Genomic DNA, 26733 nt, shown 5'->3' with positions numbered 1-26733 from the left:
CAAACTCTATTTTCCTATGATTTTGATGTGTGCAAATTTTTAAGTGAACTTTCACGTGAAAGTATGATCACTTCATGGTTTCGTATGGCTCTAAAAAATGGGAATATAATGGAAAATTGTCCCATGGCTCCGGTGAGTTCAATGACGAAATTAATGGAAATTTTACAATACAGTGAAACCTCCTTAAAGGGGACAATTGTGAAGACACATTAGATATGTTATCACAATAAAATTAAAATCTTATATCTCTCATATGTGGACACCTCCCAAATTTGGACAAAATTGAGGCCGTCCTTGCTGTCCACTTTTGACAGATTCATTGTATACATTATTTTTATTTTTTATTGTTTTATTTTATTTGATTTTATTTTATCTTATTTTATTTTATTTTATTTTATTTGATTTAGTTTTATTTTATATATAACTTTTTACTTAATTTTTTATATATATAATTTTTAATTTATAGAAATTTATTTCTTATTTCCAATAGGATCGTTATAGTATTCGTAATTATCGCATGGATTCGAATAGTGTTCCTGTATTTCTAAGGCCCGGTGATTATAGAATGGTGGCGGTGAACTATTATGGCAAACGCAATAGTAAAAGTTTCGATATGGTTTGTCGTTTGAAATTGGATTTGAAAATTTATTAGGATATTTATAACCAAGAGTTTCCATACACACAAAAAATCTTTTTTTATGATTCAATCACGAAATTAATTGATCCAATTAATTTTTTAATTGAAATGTCTTCAATCACAGAAATGATAGTATCAATTAAAAAAATAATTGATCCAATTAAAACATTAATTTATCCAATTAAAACATTAATTGATACTATAAATTTTTGTGATTGATTTTTGTTCCAATTAAAAAAAATTTATTAAATCAATTGAATTTTAATTGAATATTTTTTAAAACTCAATTAAGATTTTAATTGGAAAAATTTTCGTAAAATTTTCTTCTGTGTATATATCGACCATAAATTTATTTACTATATGTATATCTTTTTGGGTGTTGGGGTTTTTTCAAATTATTTTTTGTGATTATTGGATATTTTCAATAATCACAAAATTGGTATTATTTGTATTTACATGAATATGTTTTAAATAAAAAAATTATATAAAAAGTAATATGAGTTTTTCACAAGCCCCTATAAATATTGTGAGGATCACTCTAGCTTCTGAATAAAGTGAGTTTAAAACTCACAGTTTTCAAAAAAAAAAGAAAAAAACAAATAAAAAAAGTCTATTATAATCTGCACCATTTTGTAAATCAAATTTTTGGACCCCATCTAAAAATGTTAAAATTTTTTGGGTGCCACAAATAAAGGCTTATATATGGCACCATATTAAATCTGATTCGAATTTGGCAAAATTTTAAGACTTCTACAAAATCTCTAAACTTAATATTATAATCGGAAATGCAGCACGGTTGCCGCAGTTGTTAGAATTCTACCAAAAATGGTATATTATTTATTGTTTGATAGATTGGTGGAATTGTTGATGTGTTGGTAGATTTTAAAAAATATTACTCTCCAACTTGTTGGTACTTCACAAATTTTCTAGAAATAAAATTTGACAAAATTTTCTATTGAAATAAAATTTTGACAAAATTTTCTATAGAAATAAAATTTTGACAAAATCTATATATATAAAATTCAATTTATGTTTGTTTGTTTGTATGTACCGAGTTGGCTCCGAAACGGCTGAACCGATTTACTTGAAACTTTCAGAGATCGTAGGGGGCGTTCATGTGGTGAAAATAGGGTACCTCATTTTTTGACACCTCCCCTTTGTCGGACTTTTTGAAAATTGGACCAAAGTTGACCGATTTGGTTGAAATTTTCGTTGAAGATTGGGGTTGGCATCTAGACAATGATCCGCTACTTTTTATTTCGATATTTGGTGGCGGAGGGGGGCCACTCCTTTGTTCGACTTTTTTTAAAGTACAGTGAAAAAACTAAAATTCTCTAAATTATCTGAGATCTACAGAGAATATGTGGTGAGGTTATGGAATTAATATGGGGTACCCGATGATTTCATATGTGGATGGGGAGGGGGACCTCCCCCTTGCCCTACGTTTTGAAACTTGGAACAAAATTATGCGATTTGCTTGAAATTTTCATTGAATGTTGGGGTTGGCATGTAGACAAAAATCCGCTACATTATTTTCCGATATTTGATCGGGGAGAGGGACCACCCCTTTGCCCAAATTTTGTTTTTTTTTTTTGAAGTTCAAACAAAACTAAACTCCCCCGACTGAAATTTTACAGAAAAAATGGGTTACGAAATTTATATCAGGTTCCTGATTTTTTAATAAAAATAAAAGGGCATAGGGAGACATCCGCTTCTCTTAAGTACATACAGAGAAACAATTAAACTTTACCGAGTTACTTGAAATTTACAGAGGACTGGGGAGAGATCGTAACCTCCGTCAACCGTAATAGTTGATACCTGATTTTGTGATATTTGGACGGAAGAGAGGCCGCCCCTTTAGGCTTATAATTTGCTTGACATTTTCTGGGACGTTTACAAAAGATACGCTTTTCGACATTTGGTCGGGGAGGAGGTCCTCCTCTAAAACTACAAAAAAAAAATTTAAGTTTTCTTGAAATTTACAAAAGCAGTGGGGGAAGGTTACGAACGAAGAGGCAACCTTCCTTGCCCCACACTTGAAGGAAAGTTTCAAGAATTTTCAGGGAAGGTTAGGGGTGTCGATATTGTATCGGGGAAAGTGACGTCCCTTTAAAACAATAGAGCAAAATTTAAACATCTCCGATCTACTTGAAATTTACAGGGACATGGCAGGAGGTGATTAAATTTATACATAATTTTTAAATTAGTATATGATTTTTCGATATCTGGTTGGGGAAGGGGAAAATTGAAATAAACTTTATCGATTTACTTCGATAGAATTTATAGGGACCATTGAGTAGTTGCAAAATTAATATAGGGTACGTGATAGTCCGATATCAGGTCGGAGTGGAGCGAAGGTGGGGAGAGGGTTCCGTTTTGTCCGTTTTTTTTTCTTAAATTGAAAGTAGAGGGTTGTCCGTAAATGGGAACTCGGTACATAATTTTATGATTTTTGTACAGGCTTCTGCCAGACTTCTTTTTAGTAAAGAACTTAAATTTACATGAAATTGGCAGCCAACGTAGAGGGTACATCATTTTCCAACATTTTAGCAAATGCTAATGTGGTAGGTTAGGTTAGGTTAGGTTAGGTGGCAGCCTGATGTATCAGGCTCACTTAGACTATTCAGTCCACTGTGATACCACATTGGTGAACTTCTCTCTTATCACTGAGTGCTGCCCGATTCCATGTTAAGCTCAATGACAAGGGACCTCCTTTTTATAGCCGAGTCCGAACGGCGTTCCACATTGCAGTGAAACCACTTAGAGAAGCTTTGAAACCCTCAGAAATGTCACCACCATTACTGAGGTGGGAAAATCCACCGCTGGAAAACTTTTTGGTGTTCGGTCGAAGCAGGAATCGAACCCACGACCTTGTGTATGCAAGGCGGGCATGCTAACCATTGCACCACGGTGGCTCCCATGCTAATGTGGTAAATTTTTTTACTACTTTTGCTTTTTCCGATTTATTGGATGGGAAACAGTAATTCTTTGTATGTTATTATAATATAGTGCTTAATTTTCAGATATGTTGAGGAGAAGGATACCTTTCCTTGACAAACCCCACTTAAAATTCACAAGAAATATAGAAGATTGTCCAACTGCTTGAATACAGAACATTATTAAAAAAATTTGGAGGAAAGGGTACACCCTCTCCCGCCGTATTTGTACCTATAAACGAAAAATCAAGTAGTCCGATTTGATTAAAAGAATTGAAATCTTATCGAATTTGTTTTCAGCACGAAGGATATAGTTGACTAAGTTAATGCAAAATGTTCCTCCAAATACGCTTCGGAAGGCGCAGCGAAGCGGGCCGGGTTACGCTAGTTTTCTATAGAAATAAAATTTTGACAAAAATTTTTATAGAAATAAAATTTTGACGAAATTTTCTATAGAAAAAAAAATTTGGACACAATTTTACATAGAAATAAAATTTTGACAAAATTTTCTATAGAAATAAATTTTTGACACAATTTTCTATAGAAATAAATTTTTGACACAATTTTCTATAGAAATAAATTTTGACATAATTTTCTATAGAAATAAATTGTTGACAAAATTTTCTATAGAAATAAAATGTTGACAAAAATTTTTATAGAAATAAAATTTTGACAAAATTTTCTATAGAAATAAAATTTCGACAAAATTTTCTATAGAAATAAAATTTTGACAAAATTTTCTATAGAAATAAAATTTTGACAAAAATTTTTGTAGAAATAAAATTTTGACAGAATTTTCTATAGAAATAAAATTTTGACAAAATTTTCTATAAAATTTAAATTTTGGCAAAATTTTCTATAGAATTAAACTTTTGACAAAATTTGCTATAGAAATAATACTAAAATTTTGACAAAGAAATACAATTTTGATAAAATTTTCTACAGAAAAAAAATTTTGGCAAAATTTTATATAGAAATAAAATTTTGGCTACATTTTCTATAGAATTAAACCTTTGACAAAATTTTTTATAGAAATAAAATTTTGACAAAATTTTCTATAGAAATAAAATTTTGACAAAAATTTTTATAGAAATAAAATTTTAACAAAATTTTCTATAGAAATAAAATTTCGACAAAATTTTCTATAGAAATAAAATTTTGACAAAAATTTTTATAGAAATAAAATTTTAACAAAATTTTCTATAGAAATAAAATTTCGACAAAATTTTCTATAGAAATAAAATTAAAATTTTGACAAAGAAATACAATTTTGACAAAATTTTCTGCAGAAAAAAAATGGCAAAATTTTATATAAAAATAAAATTTTGGCAATATTTTCTATAGAAATAAACTTTTGACAAAATGTTCTATAGAAATAAATTTTTGACACAATTTCCTATAGAAATAAATTTTGACACAATTTGAAAATTTTATGAAGTGAAACTTTGGCCTTCGTGGCCATATGAATCTAAATCGAATGAAAGATATAAAATATGGGAGCTGTATCTAAATCTGAAGCGATTTTGACCGAATGGTAATTCTACTAGCTGTGCAAAATTAAAAAAAAAAATTTTGGCAAAATTTTCTATAGAATTAAACTTTTGACAAAATTTTTTATAGAAATAAAATTTTGACAAAGTTTTCTATAGAAATAAAATTTTGAAAAAAATTTTTATAGAAATAAAATTTTAACAAAATTTTCTATAGAAATAAAATTTCGACAAAATTTTCTATAGAAATAAAATTTTGACAAAATTTTCTATAGAAATAAAATTTTGACAAAATTTTCTATAGAAATAAAATTAAAATTTTGACAAAGAAATACAATTTTGACAAAATTTTCTACAGAAATAAAATTTTGGCAAAATTTTATATAGAAATAAAATTTTGGCAAAATTTTCTATAGAATTAAACTTTTGACAAAATTTTTTATAGAAATAAAATTTTGACAAAATTTTCTATAGAAATAAAATTTTGACAAAAATTTTTATAGAAATAAAATTTTAACAAAATTTTCTATAGAAATAAAATGTTGACAAAAATTTTTATAGAAATAAAATTTTAACAAAATTTTCTATAGAAATAAAATTTCGACAAAATTTTCTATAGAAATAAAATTAAAATTTTGACAAAGAAATAAAATTTTCTACAGAAAAAAAATTGGCAAAATTTTATATAGAAATAAAATTGTGGCAATATTTTCTATAGAAATAAACTTTTGACAAAATTTTCTATAGAAATAAATTTTTGACACAATTTTCTATAGAAATAAATTTTGACACAATTTGAAAATTTTATGAAGTGAAACTTTGGCCTTCGTGGCCATATGAATCTAAATCGAGTGAAAGATATAAAATATGGGAGCTGTATCTAAATCTGAAGCGAATTTGACCGAATGGTAATTCTACTAGCTGTGCAAAATTATAAGTAAATCGAAGTGAAATTTTAACCTCCGGTGGTCATATGAGAGTATGTCGGGCGAATGATATATACGGGAGCTATATCTGAATCCGAACTGATTTCGTACAAATTTGGCACATTGTAAGGCTCCATTAATTGTACTCTTTGTGCAAAATTTAAAGCAAATCAGCGTAAAACTATGGGTTCTAAGGTCATATATGTGCATATCGGGCGAAAGATATAAATGAAAGATATGTCTAAATTTGAACGGATTTCAATAGCGTTTAGAATATAACGCCAAACGCAAATACTTGTGTTAAATTTGAAGTCGTTTGTATTAAAACTATAACGTAGACTTTGATCACAAAAATGTTTTCACAGATAGACGGTGGGCGGATAGACGGAAATGGCAACATCGACTCAGGGTCCGCCCCCTAACAATTTTTTTCTAGCGCCACAGTGTGGCGCTAGAAAAAAAACGGATTTTCCTAACCAAAATCAATTGTAAAATTTTGGTAAAGCCTCGATGTAGAAGATAAAGGAAATCCGCAATGTTTAGAGAACCTCAAAGAAGTTGGAGGCACTCTACCCGAACACGTTAAACACAAACAAGTGATTAGAATCGAAAAAGTCGACTTTTCAAATTTTTATGTTTTTCAAATTCGGAAAATTTGAATTGTTAATTTTTTTTTTTTCAAAAGAAGACAATTGGCTTTTTCCAATTAAAAGAAACACTACAAACACTAGGAATGAAAACCAAATAGTCAATATTTTTCAGTGCAAAAATGTAATGTTCCTAAATAAACATAAAATGTTGGGGCGTAAATATATATTTATTTAGAAATTTCGAGTAAACATACACATGTTGAGATATGTTACTCAGAGAGAAAGAGAGATATTGCGTGTGTAGAGAATAAAATAAAGACGTAGACCTAGATTTTTGATGATAGACATCAACATAAAACAGAGAGAGGGTGAGAGAGAGGGGGGGGGGGAGAGATAATGAAATAAGAGCTATTTGCTATTACACTTCAACTGCTTGTATGTTGTTGCGGAAATTTGTGCTTGTAACAGGTTGGCTGATAAGTCCCCGGTCTAACAAAGAAAAACACATTTTTTGTCAAAATTCGTTTTTGTTATTAAACGTAGTTCCCTTCAAGAACGATACAACGATTATAGCGACCTTCCACTTTTTTGATACCATTTTGGTAGTACTCCTTCGGTTTTGCCTCAAAATAGGCCTCAGTTTCGGCGATCACCTCTTCATTGCAGCCAAATTTTTTCCCTGCGAGCATCCTTTTGAGGTCTGAGTACAAGAAAAAGTCGCTGGGGGCCAGATCTGGAGAATACAGTGGGTGGGGAAGCAATTCGAAGCCCAATTCGTGAATTTTTGCCATCGTTCTCAATGACTTGTGGCACGGTGTGTTGTCTTGGTGGAACAACACTTTTTACTTCTTCGACCTTCAAACGCTCCAATAACGCCCTTCTCAAGATAATCGATAAAAATTATTCCATGCGCATCCCAAAAAACAGAGGCCATTACTTTGCCAGCGGACTTTTGAGTCTATCCACGCTTCGGAGACGGTTCACCGGTCGCTGTCCACTCAGCCGACTGTCGATTGGATTCAGGAGTGTAGTGATGGAGCCATGTTTCATCTATTGTCACATATCGACGGAAAAACTCGGGTGTATTACGAGTTAACAGCTGCAAACAGAATCATCAACACGTTGTTGTTTTTGGCCAAATGTGAGCTCGCGCGGCACCCACTTTGCACAGAGCTTTCGCATATCCAAATATTGATGAATGATATGACCAACACGTTCCTTTGATATCTTTAAGGCCTCTGCTATCTCGATAAACTTCATTTTACGGTCATTCAAAATCACTTTGTGAATTGTTTTGATGTTTTCGTCGGTAACCACCTCTTTCGGGCGTACACTGCGTTCACCGTCCTCCGTGCTCATTTTACCACGCTTGAATTTTGCATACCAATCAATTATTGTTGATTTCCCTGGGGCAGAGTCCGGAAACTCATTATCAAGCCAAGTTTTTGCTTCCACCGTATTTTTTTCCCTTCAGAAAACAGTATTTTATCAAAACACGAAATTCCTTTTTTTCAAAAAGTTGCTTCACAAAAGACGCTCTATCTCACAACGTAATTGACTTACAGACGTCAAATTTTAACACGAATCATTTGAAGGTTGGTACTATATAAAAATGATATACATTTAATACTAGCGACGCCATCTATGTGTCGGACCGGGGACTTATCAGCCAACCTGTTATGAGTGCATTAGATTTGGCTTTTTTGATGAGTCCTTCCCAATAATTTGACATGCTTATATCGAAATATTATTTAGTTAGCATATTAAGACGTGTATTCAGAGAAAAGAGAGAGCAACAAAGATAATGGAAAACAATCAGCCGGGCTTTTGGCTTGAGCGGAGAATTGCGTGCATGGACAACCCTATTGTTTTGTTTGGGTCAAACTGCATCCAAACATATAATACGATCATATAGAACAAATATAATGTTGCTCAAGTATCCAAATTAATAGATATTTCTTGCAAAGCTGGTTTGAACATATAATAGAGAAGCGATTATTTGAGGGTGTACATTTTCAACTCTTCGACCTTTGCAAAATTCTGAATTTTCCCGATATTTCGACTTTTTAAAATTTCATAAAAGTGGACTTTCTAACTTTGCGGCCATAAAAAATTGCATTCAACTTATAATTAAATAATTAAAGAAAAACAAGTATATACGGCCGTAAGTTCGGCCAGGCCGAATCTTATGTACCCTCCACCATGGATTGCGTAGGAACTTCTACTAAAGGCTGTCATCCACAATCGAATTACTTGGGTTGCGATAACACTTGCCGATGGCAAGGTATCGTAAAACTTTTTAACACTGTCTTCTAAATTGTAAGTTAGTCCATAAGGGGTATATATTAAACAAAAAAAAAGGCCGATTAAATACGTATATAATTCAGTTTGACAAAATTTTCTATAGAAATAAAATTTTGACAAAATTTTCTATAGAAATAAAAACTTGACAAAATTTTCTATAGAAATAAAATGTTGACAAAATTTTCTATGGAAGTGAAATGTTGACAAAATTTTCTATAGAAATAAAATGTTGACAAAATTTTCTATAGAAATAAAATGTTGACAAAATGTTCTATAGAAATAAAATGTTGACAAAATTGTCTATAGAAATAAAATGTTGACAAAATTTTCTACAGAAATAATTTTTTTACAAAATTTTCTATAGAAATAAAATTTTGACAAAATTTTCTATGGAAATAAAATGTTGACAAACATTGCTATAGAAATAAACTTTTTACAAAACTTTCTATAGAAATGAAATTTTGACAAAACTTTCTATAGTAGTAAAATTTGACAATTTTTACATGGCTGTTAGAGGCCATATACTAACGAAATGTACCAAATTTCAACCCCATCGGATGACTTTTGCTCCTCCAAGAGGCTCCGGAGGTCAAATCTGGGGATCGGTTAATATGGGAGCTATATATAATTATGGACCGATATGGACCAATTTTTGCATGGTTGTTAGAGACCATATACTAACACCACGTACTAAATTTCAATTGGATCGGATGAATTTTGCTCATCCAAGAGGCTCCAGAGTTCAAATCTGGGGATCGGTTTATATGGGATCTATATATAAATATGGACCGATATGGACCAATTTTTGCATGCTTGTTAGAGACCGTATACTAACATCAGGTACCCAATTTCAAACGGATCGGATGAATGTTGCCCCTCCAAGAGGCTCCGGAGGTCAAATCTGGGGATCGGTTTATATGGGAGCTATATATAATTATGGACCGATATGGACCAGTTTTTGCATGGTTGTTAGAGACCATATACTAACACCACGTACTAAATTTCAATCGGGTAGGATGAAGTTTGCTCCTCCAAGAGGCTCCGGAGGTCAAATCTGGGGATCGGTTTATATGGGAGCTATATATATTTATGGACCGATATGGACCAATTTTTGCATGGTTGTTAGAGACCGTATACTAACATCAGGTACCAAATTTCAACCGGATCGGATGAATTTTCCCCCTCCAAGAGGCTCCGGAGGTCAAATCTGGGGATCGGTTTATATGGGGGCTATATATAATTATGGACCGATATGGACCAATTTTTGCATGGTTGTTAGAGACCGTATACTTAGACCACGTACCAAATTTCAACCGGATCGGATGAATTTTGCTGCTCCGGAAGGCTCCGCAGGCCAAATTTGGGGATCGGTTTATATGGGGGCTATACGTAAACGTGGGCCGATATGGCCCATTTCCAATACCATCCGACCTACATCAATAACAACTACTTGTGCCAAGTTTCAAGTCGATAGCTAGTTTCGTTCGGAAGTTAGCGTGATTTCCACAGACGGACGGACAGCCGGACAGACGGACAGACGGACGGACATGCTTAGATCGACTCAGAATTTCACCACGACCCAGAATATATATACTTTATGGGGTCTTAGAGCAATATTTCGATGTGTTACAAACGGAATGACAAAGTTAATATACCCCCATCCTATGGTGGAGGGTATAAAAATTAAAAACAAAGTTATAATAAAAAAGTATATAATTACCAAAAAAAAAACAAAACAATTATTAAAACATTAATTTATTATTAAAAAGAAATATAAAATTCAAGTCCAATTACACTTGGTAACTGATAGAATACCTGAAAAACAAAACGAAGGTTCAATAATTGTTCCGAACTAATGTGTTTATTTATAAATAATATTTATAAAAAAAACAATTAAAACAAATGAATGTACAAAAACAAAAAAAAAACAATTATCAGAATATATATTCATACAATTTTATTTATGCTTAGAACATGTTTAAATAAAGACATGGAGTGGTATGAGTTATGCTAAGCATTGTTAATCATACGCATACCTATTAAAAGTACTTATACCCACCAATGGACCAATATCAGTCAAAAAATCATAACTAATTTAAAAGTATTACGAAATTGATAGCAAAAAAACTTTAAAAAGCTGAAATATGCCCACTCTCACAACTTTTATCTTTATTATAAATTTCCTTTGTGTGCAGAATATTAGTATTAAAAATTTCTATAATAAAATATATTCCCTATCATATAATATTTTAATTCTATTAAATTATTTCTCATTTTTCCCCCATTTCTCAGGTTACCACAGCTTACGGTCTATGCCAAGATTATTTACCTCCTGATGGTAAGTATCAACTATTTTTTCCACAAATATCAAAAAAATTCGTTTCCACGAAAACTCTTATCACAACTTGTCATTGGCAATTTTGTTTTAGAAAAAAAATGTCCACATTTGATAACATTAACATGGACAAGTTGAGCAAATATTCCAATCAGGAAATAACGATATTCTTGCAAAAATTTTTAAAGCTTTGGATTAATTTTGAAGTGGTATTGCTCACCTATAAAAATAATAATCTTGTAAAGCCCTACCCCAACTAACACCAGCCATTAGTGTCAAAGTCCACATTTTATAAAACTTTTCCAATATATGGAACATTGGGCTCGTCTATAGTCTACGATAGTATGATTTGCTATAGGAACTTTCTAAATGCATAGGTAAACAGAAACTAATCCAAAACTGACGTTTACTCTACAAGTTTAATGATGATAAAAATTGTATGACAATTGATAGCACTTCGAATAAAATTTCCTATTTGAAAGGAAAAGAAATATCCGGAAATAAATAGAACTTTGAAAAAATTTCCAAAAAAAAAAAACATGAAATTTATATGGAGAAGAAATTTTTAATAAATTTCCTTTAGAAACGAAAATATGACAAAATTTCCTATAACCAAATTTCCTATAGACGAGAAATTTTGACAAAATTTCCTATAGGCACGAAATTTTGATAAAATTTCCTATAAATGAAATTTTGACAAAATTTCCTATAAATGAAATTTCGACAAAATTTTCTATAAATGAAATTGCGACAAAATATTCTAGAGAAATGAAACTGTGACAAAATTTCCGATAGAAGTAAAAATTTTAAAACATTTCCTAAATTTCGACAAAATTTCCTATGGAGAAGAAATTTTGACATAATTTGCTTTAGAAATAAAATTTTTACAGTATCTAGAGAAATGAAACTGTGACAAAATTTCCTATGACCAAATTTCCTATCGACGAGAAATTTTGGCAAAATTTGCTAAGGCACGAAATTTTGACAAAATTTCCTGTAAATGAAATTTCGACAAAATTTACTATAAATGAAATTTCGACAAAATTTCCTATAGATGAAATTGCGACAAAATATTCTAGGGAAATGAAGCTGTGACAAAATTTCCCATAGAAATAAAAATTTGAAAAAATATCCTAAATTTCGACAAAATTTCCTATGGAGAAGAAATTTTTAACCAATGTTCCTAGAGACAAGAAATTTTGACATAATTTGCTTTAGAAATGAAATTTTTACAATATTTCCTATAGACTAGAAATATTTTAAAAATTTGGACAATATACAAAAAATTTTGGCACAATTCCCTATTGCCAAGAAATTTTACAAAATTTCCTATAACCAATAAATTTTGTTAATAGGCAATCAATTTTGACAAAATTTCTTATAGACAAGAAAATTTGACGAAATTTCTAATAGCCCAGAAAGAAAATTCTCTTGACAAGAATTTTTTGATAAATTTTCTACTGAAAAAAATTGGAAAAAATTTCCTATAGACAAAAAATTCTGACAAAACTTTCTAAATACAAGAAATTTTGACAACATGTCATATCGACAAGATATTTTGACAAAATTTCCTGTAGACAAGAAATATTGAAAAAAATCCTATTGAGAATAATTTTTCACAAAATTTTCTATAGACACGAAATATTAACAAAATTTCTTATAGATAAGAAATTGAGATAAAATTTCATATCGAAAATAAATTTGGAGAAAAATCTATAGAAAATATAATTTGACAATATTTTCTATACAGAAGAAACTTTTAAAAAAGTTCCCACAGATAAGAAATAATTCCAAAAAAAAAACTATAGAAAAGAAAAAAAATTCTTATCGATGACAAATTGTGTGAAAAATTTCCTGAAGACAAGAAATTTAGAACAATTCCTGACGACACGAAATTTTGATAAAATTTTCTTTATTTAGAAAAGAAATTTTGACAAAATTTTCTATAGACAAGAATATGTTATTTGACAAAATTTCCAATAGAAACGAAATTGGAACCAAATTTCCTGTGGATAAGAAATTTTGACAAAATTTTCTATAGCAAAGAAATTTCCTATCGCAATGAAATTTTGTCAAAATTGTCCAGAGATATGCAATTTCTATACAGAAGAAACTTTTAAAAAAGTTCCAATAGATAAGAAATAATTCCAAAAAAACCTATAGAAAAGAAAAAAAAATCTTATTGATGACACATTGAGTGAAAAATTTCCTGAAGACAAGAAATTTTGAAAAATTTCCTGAAGACAAGAAATTCTTGATAAAATTTCCTTTAGAAAAGAAATTTTGACAAAATTTTCTATAGACAAGAATATTTGACAAAATTTCCGATAGAAAGATAAGAAATTTTGACAAAATTTTCTATAGCAAAGAAATTTCCTATCGCAACGAAATTTTGACAAAATTGTCCAGAGATATGAAATTTCTATACAGAAGAAACTCTTAAAAAAGTTCCAATAGATAAGAAATAATTCCAAAAAAAAAAAAAAAAACTATAAAAAAAAGAAATTCTTATCGATGACACATTGTGTGAAAAATTTCCTGAAGACAAGAAAATAAATTTTGACAAAATTTTCTATAGACAAGAAATTCTGACATAATTTCCTATAGACAAGAAATTTTCCCAAAATTTCATATGGACAAGAAATGTTGACAAACTTTCATATAGAGAAGATTTTTTGACAAAATTTCCTCTAGTCAAGAAATTTGAACAAAATTTCCCATAGCAAAGAAATTTTGACAAAATTTACTGTAGCAAAAAAAAAAATTAACAAAATTTCCTATAGCAAAGAAAGTTTAACAAAATTCCCTAAAGCAAAAGAAATTTTGACAAATTTGATCTGATACAGGAAATTTTGACAGAATTTCGTATAGACAAGAAATTTTCCCAAAATTTCCTATGGACAAGAAATGTTGACGAAATTTCCAATGGACAAGAAATGTTGACAAACTTTCCTATAGAGAAGATTTTTTGACAAAATTTCCTCTAGACAAGAAATTTCAACAAAATTTCCCATAGCAAAGAAATTTTGACAAAATTTACTGTAGCAAAAAAAAAATTAACAAAATTTCCTATAGGAAAGAAAGTTTAACAAAATTCCCTAAGCAAAAGAAATTTTGACAAAATTGATCTGAGACAGGAAATTTTGACAGAATTTCGTATAGACAAAAAATTTCAACAAAATTTCCCATTGGAAATAAATTTTGACAAAATTTCCTATAGACAAGAAATTTGGGAAACTTTCAATAGACAAGAAATTCTGACAAAATTTCCTATAGACAAGAAATTTTCCCAAAATTTCCTATGGAGAAGAAATGTTGACGAAATTTCCTATGGACGAGAAATGTTGACAAACTTTCCTATAGAGAAGATTTTTTGACAAGATTTCCTCTAGTCAAGAAATTTCAACAAAATTTCCATAGCAAAGAAATTTTGACAAAATTTCCTGTAGCAAAAAAAAATTAACAAAATTTCCTATAGCAAAGAAAGTTTAACAAAATTCCCTAAAGAAAAGAAATTTTGACAATATTTCCTATCGACATGGAAAAAAATGCAATAAAAAATATAATTTGACAATATTTTCTTTAAAGAAGGAATTTTTAAAAAAGTTCCTACAGATAAGAAATATTTCTAAAATAACCTATAGAAAAGAAAAAATCTTATCGATGAGAAATTGTGAAGAAAAAATCCTGAAAACAAGAAATTTTGAAAAATTTCCTGAAGACAAGAAATTCTTGATAAAATTTCCTTTAGAAAAGAAATTTTTACAAAATTTTTTAAAGACAAGAATATTTGACAAAATATCCGATAGAAACGAAATTTGGACAAAATTTCCTGTAGATAAGAAATTTTGACAAAATTTCCTATAGCAAAGAAATTTCCTATCGCAACGAAATTTTGACAATGGAGAAGAAATGTTGACAAACTTTCCTATAGAGAAGATTTTTTGACAAGATTTCCTCTAGTCAAGAAATTTCAACAAAATTGCCATAGCAAAGAAATTTTGACAAAATTTCTTTTAGCAAAGAAAGTTTAACAAAATTCCCTAACGAAAAGAAGTTTTGACAAAATTTCCTATAGACATGAACAAACATTTCCGAGAGACACGAAATTTTGACAAAATTTCCTACAGACAAGAAGTTTTGAAAATATTTCCTATAGACAAGAAACTTTAACAAAATTTCCCATTGCAAAGAAATTTTGACAAAATTGATCTGAGACAGGAACTTTTGACAAAATTTCGTATAGACAAGAAATTTTGACAAAATGTCCTATAGCCAAGAAATGTTGATGAAATTTCCTATAGACACGAAATGTTGACAAAATTTCGTATAGACAAAAAATGTCAACAAAATTCCCCATTGGAAATAAATTTTGACAAAATTTCCTACAGACAAGAAATTTGTGAAACTTTCAATAGACAAGAAATTCTGACAAAATTTCCCATGGACAAGAAATTTTAACAAAATTTCGTATATTTAAGCAATACTAGACAAAATTTCCTAAAGACAAGAAATTTTGACAAATTTTCCTATAGACAAGAAATTTTCCCAAAATTTCCTATGGAGAAGAAATGTTGACGAAATTTCCTATGGACAAGAAATGTTGACAAACTTTCCTATAGAGAAGATGTGTTGACAAGATTTCCTCTAGTCAAGAAATTTCAACAAAATTTTCCATAGCAAAGACATTTTGACAGAATTTCCTGTAGCAAAAAAAAAAATTAACCAAATTTCCTATAGCAAAGAAAGTTTAACAAAATTCCCTAAAGAAAAGAAATGTTGACAATATTTCCTATAGACATGAAAAAACATTTCCGATAGGCACGAAATTTTGACAAAATTTCCTACAGACAAGATGTTTTGAAAATATTTCCTATAGACAAGAAACTTTAACAAAATTTCCCATTGCAAAGAAATTTTGACAAAATTGATCTGAGACAGGAAATTTTGACAAAATGTCCTATAGCCAAGAAATGTTGATGAAATTTGCTATAGAAACGAAATTTTGACAAAATTTCGTATAGACAAATAATTTCAACAAAATTTCCCATTGGAAATAAATTTTGACAAAATTTCCTATAGACAAGAAATTTTGACAACATTTCTCACAGCAAAGAAATTTTGACAAAATTTCCTATAGACTAGAAGCTTGGGAAACTTTCAATAGACAAGAAATTCTGACAAAATTCCCTATAGACAAGAAATTTTCCCAAAATTTCCTATGGAGAAGAAATGTTGACGAAATTTCCTATGGACAAGAAATGTTGACAAACTTTCCTATAGAGAAGTTTTTTCCTATAGAGAAGTTTCCCCTAGTCAAGAAATTTCAAAAAAATTTCCCATAGCAAAGAAATTTTGACAAAATTTCCTATAGCAAAGAAATTTTGACAAAATTTCCTATGGAGAAGAAATGTTGACGAAATTTCCTATGGACAAGAAATGTTGAAAACTTTCCTATAGAGAAGATTTTTTGACAAGATTTCCTCTAGTCAAGAAATTTCAACAAAATTTCCCATAGCAAAGAAATTTTGACAAAAATTCCTGTAGCAAAAAAAAAATTAACAAAATTTCCTTTAGCAAAGAAAGTTTAACAAAATTCCATAAAGAAAAGAAGTTTTGACAAAATTTCCTATAGACATGAACAAACATTTCCGATAGACACGAAATTTTGACAAAATTTCCTACAGACCAGAAGTTTTGAAAATATTTCCTACAGACAAGAAACTTTAACAAAATTTCCCACTGCAAAGAAATTTTGACAAAATTTCCCATTGCAAAGAAATTTTAACAAAATTTCCCATTGCAAAGAAATTTTGACAAAATTTCCCATTGCAAAGAAATTTTGACAAAATTGATCTGAGACAGGAAATTTTGACAGAATTTCGTATATACAAGAAATTTTGAAAAAATGTCCTGTAGCAAAGAAATGTTGATGAAATTTCCTATAGACACGAAATTTTGACAAAATTTCGTATAGACAACAAATTTCAACAAAATTTCACATTGGAAATACATTTTGACAAAATTTCCTATAGACAAGAAATTTGGGAAACTTCCAATAGACAAGAAATTCTTACAAAATTTCCAATAGACAAGAAATTTTAACAAAATTTCCTATAGATAAGAAAGTTTGACAAAATTTCCAATAGATTAAAAATTTGGAAAAATTTGCTGTAGACAAAAAAAGTTAACAAAGTTTTCTGTAGACAAGAAATTTTGACAAATTTTCGATGGGCAATTACTATTTGATTAAATTTCCAATAGAAATTTCCTATATAAATTTTGTGACAAATTTTTTTATAGACAAGAAATTTTGACAAAATGTCCAATAGACAAGAAATTTTGACAAAATGTCCAATAGACAAGAATTTTTGACAAAATTTTCTAAAGTCGAGAAATCTTTCCAAAATATCCTATACACAACAAATTTTGAAAAAGTTTCCCATAGACAAGAAATTTTGACGAAATTTCCTGTAGACAAAAAATTGTCGCGAAATTTTTGAGACAAGTAATGAAAATTTCTATAAACAAAAAAAAGGTTTTTCAAAATTTTCAATACGAGTACATATATTTTTTCAATACATAATTAAGGGCCAGTCTTTTACAATTTACTTGAAAATCTCACTTGAGAAATAAATGAAATAGAATTGACACATGTCGTTACAATTTCGAAGAGTACATACATCATAGTAACAACAGCTCCTCACCACGCCCCATCGCAAACGTCAATTTTTCTACATAAATGATCTTTTTTTTTTTTTGTTTCTTTGTTATTATTGTTATTTTTTGATTGATTACTAACAACAATTCCAAGTAAGCAGTTAGCAAAGTTAATTACTAAACAATCGTTTAATGTTCGAACACACAAAAATTGACAATTCAATTAATAAAAGAACAACAAATGAAACAAATTCCACCTGCCTGCCACCCCATTCAAGCATTGAACGATTGAGATAACAACACCCCGCACCCATTCACAAAAAAAAAAAACTACCATTGAAAAAAATTCGATTTGAAATTTCAAGATATGGAACAAATTGGCCTGGCAATTTTTGTTCAATAAGGAGGTGTGGGAATGTGATCTGGCGAAGTGTGCAAACTATTTAGACTTTGATTTGTAGACAAAGCTGAACAAGTACTTAACAAATATTTATTAAATTATTAATAATAAAAGAAATTTTCACAAAACTCAACGACAGTATTAAGTAGAATGAACAATGGAATACACCATAGAAAATTCTTAAGTAAAATTATTACAATTTTTTATAGGCAATATACAGAAGGTATTTTTACAAACCTTTCTAATGAATGAAAATTGAAATGTATAAGAAAATTTAACCAAAATTTACAGTCTTTAGTAAATTGTGTTAAATTTCCTTTCGTCTATAGGAAATTTTCTGAAAATTTTCACTTCTATAGAAATTTGTCCAACAAATTCATTTGCATAGAAAATTTTATTAAAATTTAATTTTTGTAGGAAATTTTCTCAAATTTTAATTTTTGTAGTAACCTTTGTCAAAATTTCATTTCTATACGCAACTTTGTCAAAATTTGCTGTCTTTAGTAAATTGTGTTAAATTTCCTTTCGTCAATTCGCAATTCGTTTATAATAAATTTTCTGAAAATTTCACTTTTATAGAAAATTGCCTGAAAATTTCACTTCTATACGAAATTTTCTAAAAATTTCATTTCTATACGAAATTTTCTGAAAATTTCATTTCTATAGAAAATTTTCTAAAAATGTCATTTCTATAGGAAATTTTCAAAAAATTTCATTTTTATACGAAATTTTGTCAAAATTTTAATTTGTATAGGACATTTTCTAAAAATTTTCAAAATTTCATTTTTATAGAAAATTTAGTCAACATTTAATTTCTAGAAAATTCTGTCAAAATTTCATTTCTATAGGAAATTTTGTCAAAATTTCATTTCTATAGGAAATTTTGTCTAAATTTCGGTTTCATAAAAAATATTTGCAAAATATAATTTCTATAGGAAATTTTGTCATAATTTCATTTCTACCGGAAATTTTGTCAAAATTTAATTCTATAGAAAATTTTGTCAAAGTTTCATATCTGTAGAAAATTTTCGCAAAATTTTATTTCTATTGGACATTTTTGCAAATTTTCATTTCTATCTATAATTTCATTTTTATAGGAAATTTTGCCAAAATTTCATATCTATAGGAAAATTTTTTAAAATTTCATATCTATAGGAAAATTTTTCGAAATTTCATTTTTATAGAAAATTTACTCAAAATTTAATTTCTATAGTAAATTTTTCCAAAAGTTCATTTTATAGATAATTCTGTCAAAATGTTATTTCTATAGGAAATTTTGTCTAAATTTCTGTTTCATAGAAAATGTTTGAAAAATATAATTTCTATAAGAAATTTTGTCATAATTTCATTTCTACAGGAACTTTTGTCAAAATTTAGTTTCTATAGAAAATTTTCTAAAAATTTAATTTCTATAGGAAATTTCATTTTAATACGAAATTTTGTCAAAATTTCATTTTTGTAGGAAATTTTTCCAAAATTTCATATCTATAGGAAGATTTGTCAAAATTTCATTTTTATAGAAAATTTAGTCAAAATTTAATTTCTATAGTAAATTTTTTCCAAAATTTCGTTCTATAGAAAATTCTGTAAAAATTGTATTTCTACAGGAAATTTTATCAAAATTTCTGTTTCATAGAAAATTTTGGTAACATAGAATTTCTATAGGAAATTTTGTAATAATTTCATTTCTACAGAAAATTTTGTCAAAATTTAATTTCTATAGAAATTTTTCTAAAAACTTAATTTCTACAGGAAATTTCATTTTTATAAGAAATTTTGTCAAAATTTCATTTTTATAGGAAATATTGCCAAAATTTCATATCTATAGGAAATTTTTCCAAAATTTCATTTTTATAGAAAATTTACTCAAAATTTAATTTCTATAGTAAATTTTTCCAAAATTTAATTTTATAGAAAATACTGTCAAAATGTTATTTCTACAGGAAATTTTGTCATAATTTCATTTCTACAGGAAATTTTGTCAAAATTTAATTTCTGTAGAACATTTTCTAAAAACTTAATTTCTATAGGAAATTTCATTTTTATACGAAATTTTGTCAAAATTTCATTTTTATAGAAAATATTGCCAAAATTTCATATCTATAGGAATTTTTTCCAAAATTTCATTTCTATAGAAAATTTTCTAAAAACTTAATTTCTATAGGAAATTTAATTTTTATACGAAATTTTGTCAAATATTTCATTTTTATAGGAAGTATTGCCAAAATTTCATATCTATAGGAAAATTTGTCAAAATTTTATTTTTATAGAAAATTTACTCAAAATTTAATTTCTATAGTAAATTTTTCAAAAATTTCATTTCTATTGAAAATTCTGTCAAAATGTTATTTCTAGGAAATTTTGTAAAAATTTCATTCCTATAGGAAATTTTGTCTAAATTTCTGTTTCATGGAAAATGTTTGCAAAATATAATTTCTATAGGAAATTTTGCCAAAATTTAATTTCTGTAAAAAATTTTCTAAAAACTTAATTTCTATAGGAAATTTCATTTTTATACGAAATTTTGTCAAAATTTACCTTTTATAGGAAATTTATCCACAATTTCATATCTATAGGAAAATTTGTCAAAATTTCATTTCTATAGAAATTTTCTTAAAACTTCATTTCTAAGAAAATTTTCTAAAAATTTCATTTCTTCAGAAAATTTTATAAAAATTTTAATTCTATAAGAAATTTTGTCAGAATTTAATTTCTGAAGGAAATTGTGTAAAATTTCATTTCTATAGGAATTTTTTAAAAGTTTTTTTTTTTGGCAAAATATAATTTCATTTTACTTTTGGTTTTAGTCCAGCTCAAGGTCATTAATGAAAAAACTCCAGATGTTTTTTATTCGAGTTTTACTTTATTGAAGCCAATATTTCGATTTGACATCGTCAATCTTCATCAGGGCCAGGTATTAACAAATATATAACAAAAATGAGCTGGACTAAAACCAAAAATACAGTTAAACACAAGTCAACAATCCAAATAAATAATAAAATATAATTTCTATAGGAAATTTTGTCATAATTTAATATCTACAGGAACTTTTGTCAAAATTTCATTTCTATAGAAAATTTTGTCAAAGTTTCATATCTGTAGAAAATTTTCGCAAAATTTTATTTCTATTGGAAATTTTTGCAAATTTTCATTTCTATCTATAATTTCATTTTTATAGGAAATTTTGCCAAAATTTCATAACTATAGGAAAATTTTTCAAAATTTCATACCTAACATATAGGAAAATTTGTCGAAATTTCATTTTTATAGAAAATTTAGTCAAAATTTAATTTCTATAGGAAATTTTTCCAAAATTTCATTTTATAGAAAATTCTGTCAAAATGTTATCTCTATAGGAAATTTTGTCAAAATTTCATTTCTATAGGAAATTTTGTCTAAATTTCATTTTTGTAGGAAATTTTGTCAAAATTTCATTCCTATAGGAAATTTTTGAAAATTTTATTTCTATAGGAAATTTTTGCAAAATATAATTTCTATAGGAAAATTTAATATCTACAGGAACTTTAGTCAAAATTCCATTTCTATACGAAATTTTATTAAAATTTTCTAAAAACGTAACTTCTATAGGAAATTTTCTACAAATTTCATCATTTACGAAATTTTGTCAAAATTTCATATCTATAGAAAAATTTTCACAATTTTGTTTCTATAGGAAACTTTTGCAAAATTTAATTTTTATAGGAAATTTTTGCAAAATTTAATTTTTATAGGAAATTTTCTCATAATTTCATTTTGTCGTAATTTTATATCTACAGGAACTTTTGTCAAAATTTCATTTCTGTAAGAAATTTTGTCAAAGTTTTATATCTATAGAAAATTTTGCAAAATTTTATTTCTATAATAAAACTGTCAAAATTTCATTTCTATAGGAAATTTTTGCAAAATTCCATTTCTATAGGAAATTTTGTCAAAATTTCATTTCTATAGAAAATTCTGTCAAAATGTCATTTCTATAGGAAATTGTGTCAAAATGTCATTTCTATAGGAAATTTTGTCAAAATTTCATTTCTATAGAAAAATTTCTAAACACTTAATTTCTACAGGAAATTTCATTTTTATACGAAATTTTGTCAAAATTTCATTTTTATAGGAAATTTTGCCAAAATTTCATATCAATAGGAAAATTTGTCAAAATTTCATTCCTGTAGAAAATTTTGTCAAAATTTCATATCTATAGGCCCTTTAGTCAAAATTTTATTTCTATAGTAAATTTTTCCAAAATTTCATTTTATAGAAAATTCTGTAAAAATGTTATTTCTACAGGAAATTTTGTCAAAATTTAATTTCTATAGAAAATTTTCTAAAAATTTAATTTCTATAGGAAATTTCATTTTTATACGAAATTTTGTCAAAATTTAATTTTTATAGAAAATTTAGTCAAAATTTAATTTCTATAGTAAATTTTTCCAAAATTTCATTTTATAGAAAATTCTGTTAAAATGTTATTTCTATAGGAAATTTTGTCTAAATTTCATTTCTATAGGAAATTTAGTCTAAATTTTATTTTTGTAGGAAATTTTGTCAAAATTTAATTTCTATAAAAAAATTTTGAAAATTTTATTTCTATAGGAAATTTTGTCATAATTTCATATCTACAGGAACTTTTATCAAAATTTCATTTCTATAGGAAATTTTATTAAAATTTCATTTTTACAGGAAATTTTGTCAAAATTTCATTTCTATAGAAATTTTTCTAAACACTTAATTTCTATAAGAAATTTCATTTTTATACGAAATTTTGTCAAAATTTAATTTTTATAGGAAATTTTGCCAAAATTTCATATCTATAGGAAAATTTGTCAAAATTTCATTTCCATACAAAATTTTTTTAAAATTTCATATCTTTAGGAACTTTAGTCATAATTTAATTTCTATAGAAAATTTTGCCAAAATTTCATATCTATAGGAACTTTAGTCAAAATTTCATTTCTATAGAAAATTCTGTCAAAATGTCATTTCTATAGGAAATTTTGTCAAAATTTCATTTCTACAGGAAATTTTGTAAAAATTTCATTTCCGTAGTAAATTTTTTCAAAATTTTATTTCTATAGGAAATTTTGTCATAATTTCTGTTTCATAGGAAATATTTGAAAATTTTATTTCTGTTTGAAATTTTTTCAAACTATAATTTCTATAGGAAATTTTGTTATAATTTCATATCTACAGAAACTTTTGTCAAAATTCATTTCTATAGGAAATTTTGTCAAAGTTTCATATCTATAGAAAATTATTGCAAAATTTTATTTCTAGTGGAAATTTTTATTTCTATCGGAAATTTTGTCAAAATTTTATTTCTATAGGAAATTTTTGAAAATTTTATTTTTATAGGAAATTTTTGAAAATTCCCTTTTTATAGGAAATTTTTGAAAATTGTTTTCATTTTTATTTTTGCAAAATTTTATTTTTATATGAAATATTTGCAAAATTTCATTTCTATAGAAAATTTTCTAAAAAGTTAATTTCTGTAAGATATTTTGTCACAAGTTCTAGTCTAGGGAAATTTTTGCTAAAATTTTTCGTCTATAGGAAATCTTGTCAAAATGTCATTTCTTTAGAAATTTTTCTAAAAATTTAATTTCTATAAGAAATTTTGTAAAAATATCATTTCTACAAAAAATTTTCTGAAAATTTCTACAGGAAATTTTGTCAAAAAAAAATTTTTTCTAAAAATTTAATTTCTATAGAAAATTTTCTCAAAATTTCATTTCTTTAGAAAATTTTCTAAAAAGTTAAATTTTATAGAAAATTTTCTAAAAATTGCATTTCTCTAGAAAATTTTCTAAAAATTTAATTTCTATAGAAAATTTTCTAAAAATTTCATTTCTATAGACAATTTTCTAAAAATTTCATTTCTCTAGAAAATTTTCTAAAAATTTAATTTCTATAGAAAATTTTCTAAAAATTTCATTTCTATAGACAATTTTCTAAAAATATTAATTCTATAAGAAATTTTGTGAAAATTTAATTTCTATTGGAAATTTTCTCAAAATACATTTCTTTATAAAATTAAATCAAAATTTCGTTTTCCTTCATTTTAAAGGGCATGTTTTTTTTTTTTTAATTATTCTCAATTTCTTTTGTTATTATTTTGTATTGTGTATTACGATTTTCTTATGTTTGTTATAATGAAATTGAAATACAATGGAATTTTATCAATGATTTCTTTTGTGAGTGAGGTCGTTTCAATACTTCATTTCAAGCCACTTCACTCCGAATACATCAATATTATCAATTAAAAAAAAAAAAAATAGTGAAATAAAAAATAATAAATAAAATTAATAAATATTTCACACAACACAATGGCAATTGCAAAAATACTGTAGAGACCAGGCACACGGCAATTCAGAACATTGGCAGGAAATGATGATCAATCAATTCGCCTAAAAATTCCTAAAAATAAAAAATGTAGGTTGACAATCATAATGAAGATCATCATCATCATTATGATGATGATACCGATAATATTCGGACTTTGGTTATTTTTTATTTTTATCATGATAGCAATTCGCACTAAAAAGACGAAATTATAGAAAATTCTAAGAATTTTTCAACACTGACTACAGAGTTATTATAATGTGGTAAATATTATGAAATTAGGTTGAACATTTCGTGAACTGATATCACCTCAAGTAAACTAGAGTATGTTGCTAGATAATCTTCAAAAACAAAAAAATGGTGTGTATGCACTTCCTGTTGTATGATGGTAAGTTTTCATGAAGTGAGCAAACACAACTGAATCATTGCCAGCCACTTTAAAGTAAGAAATGGAGAGCACTTAAGTACTTGCATAATTTCTATAACAAGACATTTCACAACTATTGATATCTGTGGACTATTCAAAAATTTTCTTTAATTTTGCCTTTACTGTTTATACTGGTTTGATCGAGATTTTTTCATAAGAAACCTTCAAGAAAAAAAACTCTATAATTCCACTTAAACCCACACCACTTGAATCCATTTTGATACAATTTTTGCAGGAATTTTACAATCACTTGTTGGGAAAATATGTCATTTAAAATTAAACTCAAGAGGCACGTGTCAGCCTTAAAGAATGTAAACTTGTTTCAATAATATTCAACGAAATTGTCACAAAAGTTTTAAAAAATTTATTTGTATTTAATTATTCGTCACAATTTCTTGTTGAAAATGAAATTTTACCAGAATTTTTGATTATGGAAAATTTTGTCACAGTTTTATTTCTAAAGGAAATTTCTTCAAAAGTTCTTCTTTCTATGATATTTTGTTAAAATTTCCTCTCTATAGGAAATTTTGTCAAAATTACTTTTGTATAAAATATTTTGTATATATTTGTTTTCTATATAACAATTTCTTTTAGAAAATAGAAAATTTTGTCAAAACTTCTTCTCTATAGGAAAGTTTGTCAAAATTTCTTCTCCATAGAAAATTTTATCAAAATTTCTTCTCCATAGGAAATATTATTAAAATTTCTTCTCTATAAGAAATTTGGTCAAAATTTCTAATCCATGGGAAATTTCTCACAATTTCTTCTTTGTCAGACATTTTGTCAAAATTTCTTCTCTATAAGAAATTTAGTCAAAATTTCTTTTCTATAGGAAATTTAGTCAAAATATCTTCTCTATAGGAAATTTAGTCAAAATTACTTCTCTATAGGAAATTTTGTAAAAATCTCTCCCCTATAGGAAATTTAGTCAAAATTTCTTCTCTAACATACATGAAATTTAGTCAACATTTCTCCTCTATCGACAATGTTGTCAAAATTTCTTCTATATAGGAAATTTAGTCAAAATTTCTTTTATCTAAGAAATTTTGTTAAAATTTCTTTTATCTAAGAAATGTTGTCAAAACTTCTTCCCTAAAGGAAATTGTATTAAAACTTCTTTTCTATAGGAAATTTTATCAAAAATTCTTCTTTATAAGAAATTTGGTAAAAATTTCTAACCTATGGCAAATTTATCAAAATTTCTTTCTTTCTTTCTAATCTATGGGAAATTTTCTAAAATTTATTCTCTATTAGTAATTTTATCAAAATTTCTTTTCTATAGGAAATTTTATCAAAATTTCTTCTCTATAGGAAATGTTATCAAAAATTCTTCTTTATAAGAAATTTGCTAAAAATGTCTAACCTATAGCAAATTTATCAAAATTTCTTTCTTTCTTTCTAATCTATGGGAAATTTGCTAAAATTTATTCCCTATTAGAAATTTTATCAAAATTTCTTTTCTATAGGAAATTTTATCAAAATTTCTTCTCTATACGAAATGTTATCATAAATTCTTCTTTATAAGAAATTTGGTAAAAATTTCGAATCTATGGAATATTTATCAAAATTTCTTCTTTGTCAGACATTTTGTCATAATTTATTATCTATTAGGAATTTTGTCAAAATTTCTTCCCTATAGGAAATTTAGTCAAAATATCTTATCTAAGAAAATTTTGTAAAAATTTCTCCTCA

At 26.9% G+C, this 26733-nt stretch overlaps 1 protein-coding gene across 4 annotated transcripts in view; it reads left to right on the top strand.

The window, feature by feature from the left end:
- ths (thisbe) overlaps nt 1-26733 on the top strand; it is a 298573-nt gene that overhangs the window by 92367 nt on the left and 179473 nt on the right. For all 4 annotated transcript variants that reach the window (XM_075312366.1, XM_075312365.1, XM_075312363.1 and 1 more), the window contains one exon: nt 11176-11221. In XM_075312366.1, the coding sequence (XP_075168481.1) occupies nt 11176-11221 (46 nt within the window). The remainder of the gene's footprint in view (nt 1-11175; nt 11222-26733) is intronic.

Source organism: Haematobia irritans, chromosome 5, assembly GCF_050003625.1.
Source record: "Haematobia irritans isolate KBUSLIRL chromosome 5, ASM5000362v1, whole genome shotgun sequence".
Taxonomy (NCBI): Eukaryota; Metazoa; Arthropoda; class Insecta; order Diptera; family Muscidae; genus Haematobia; species Haematobia irritans.
This window is presented reverse-complemented; position numbering and strand designations above follow the sequence as displayed.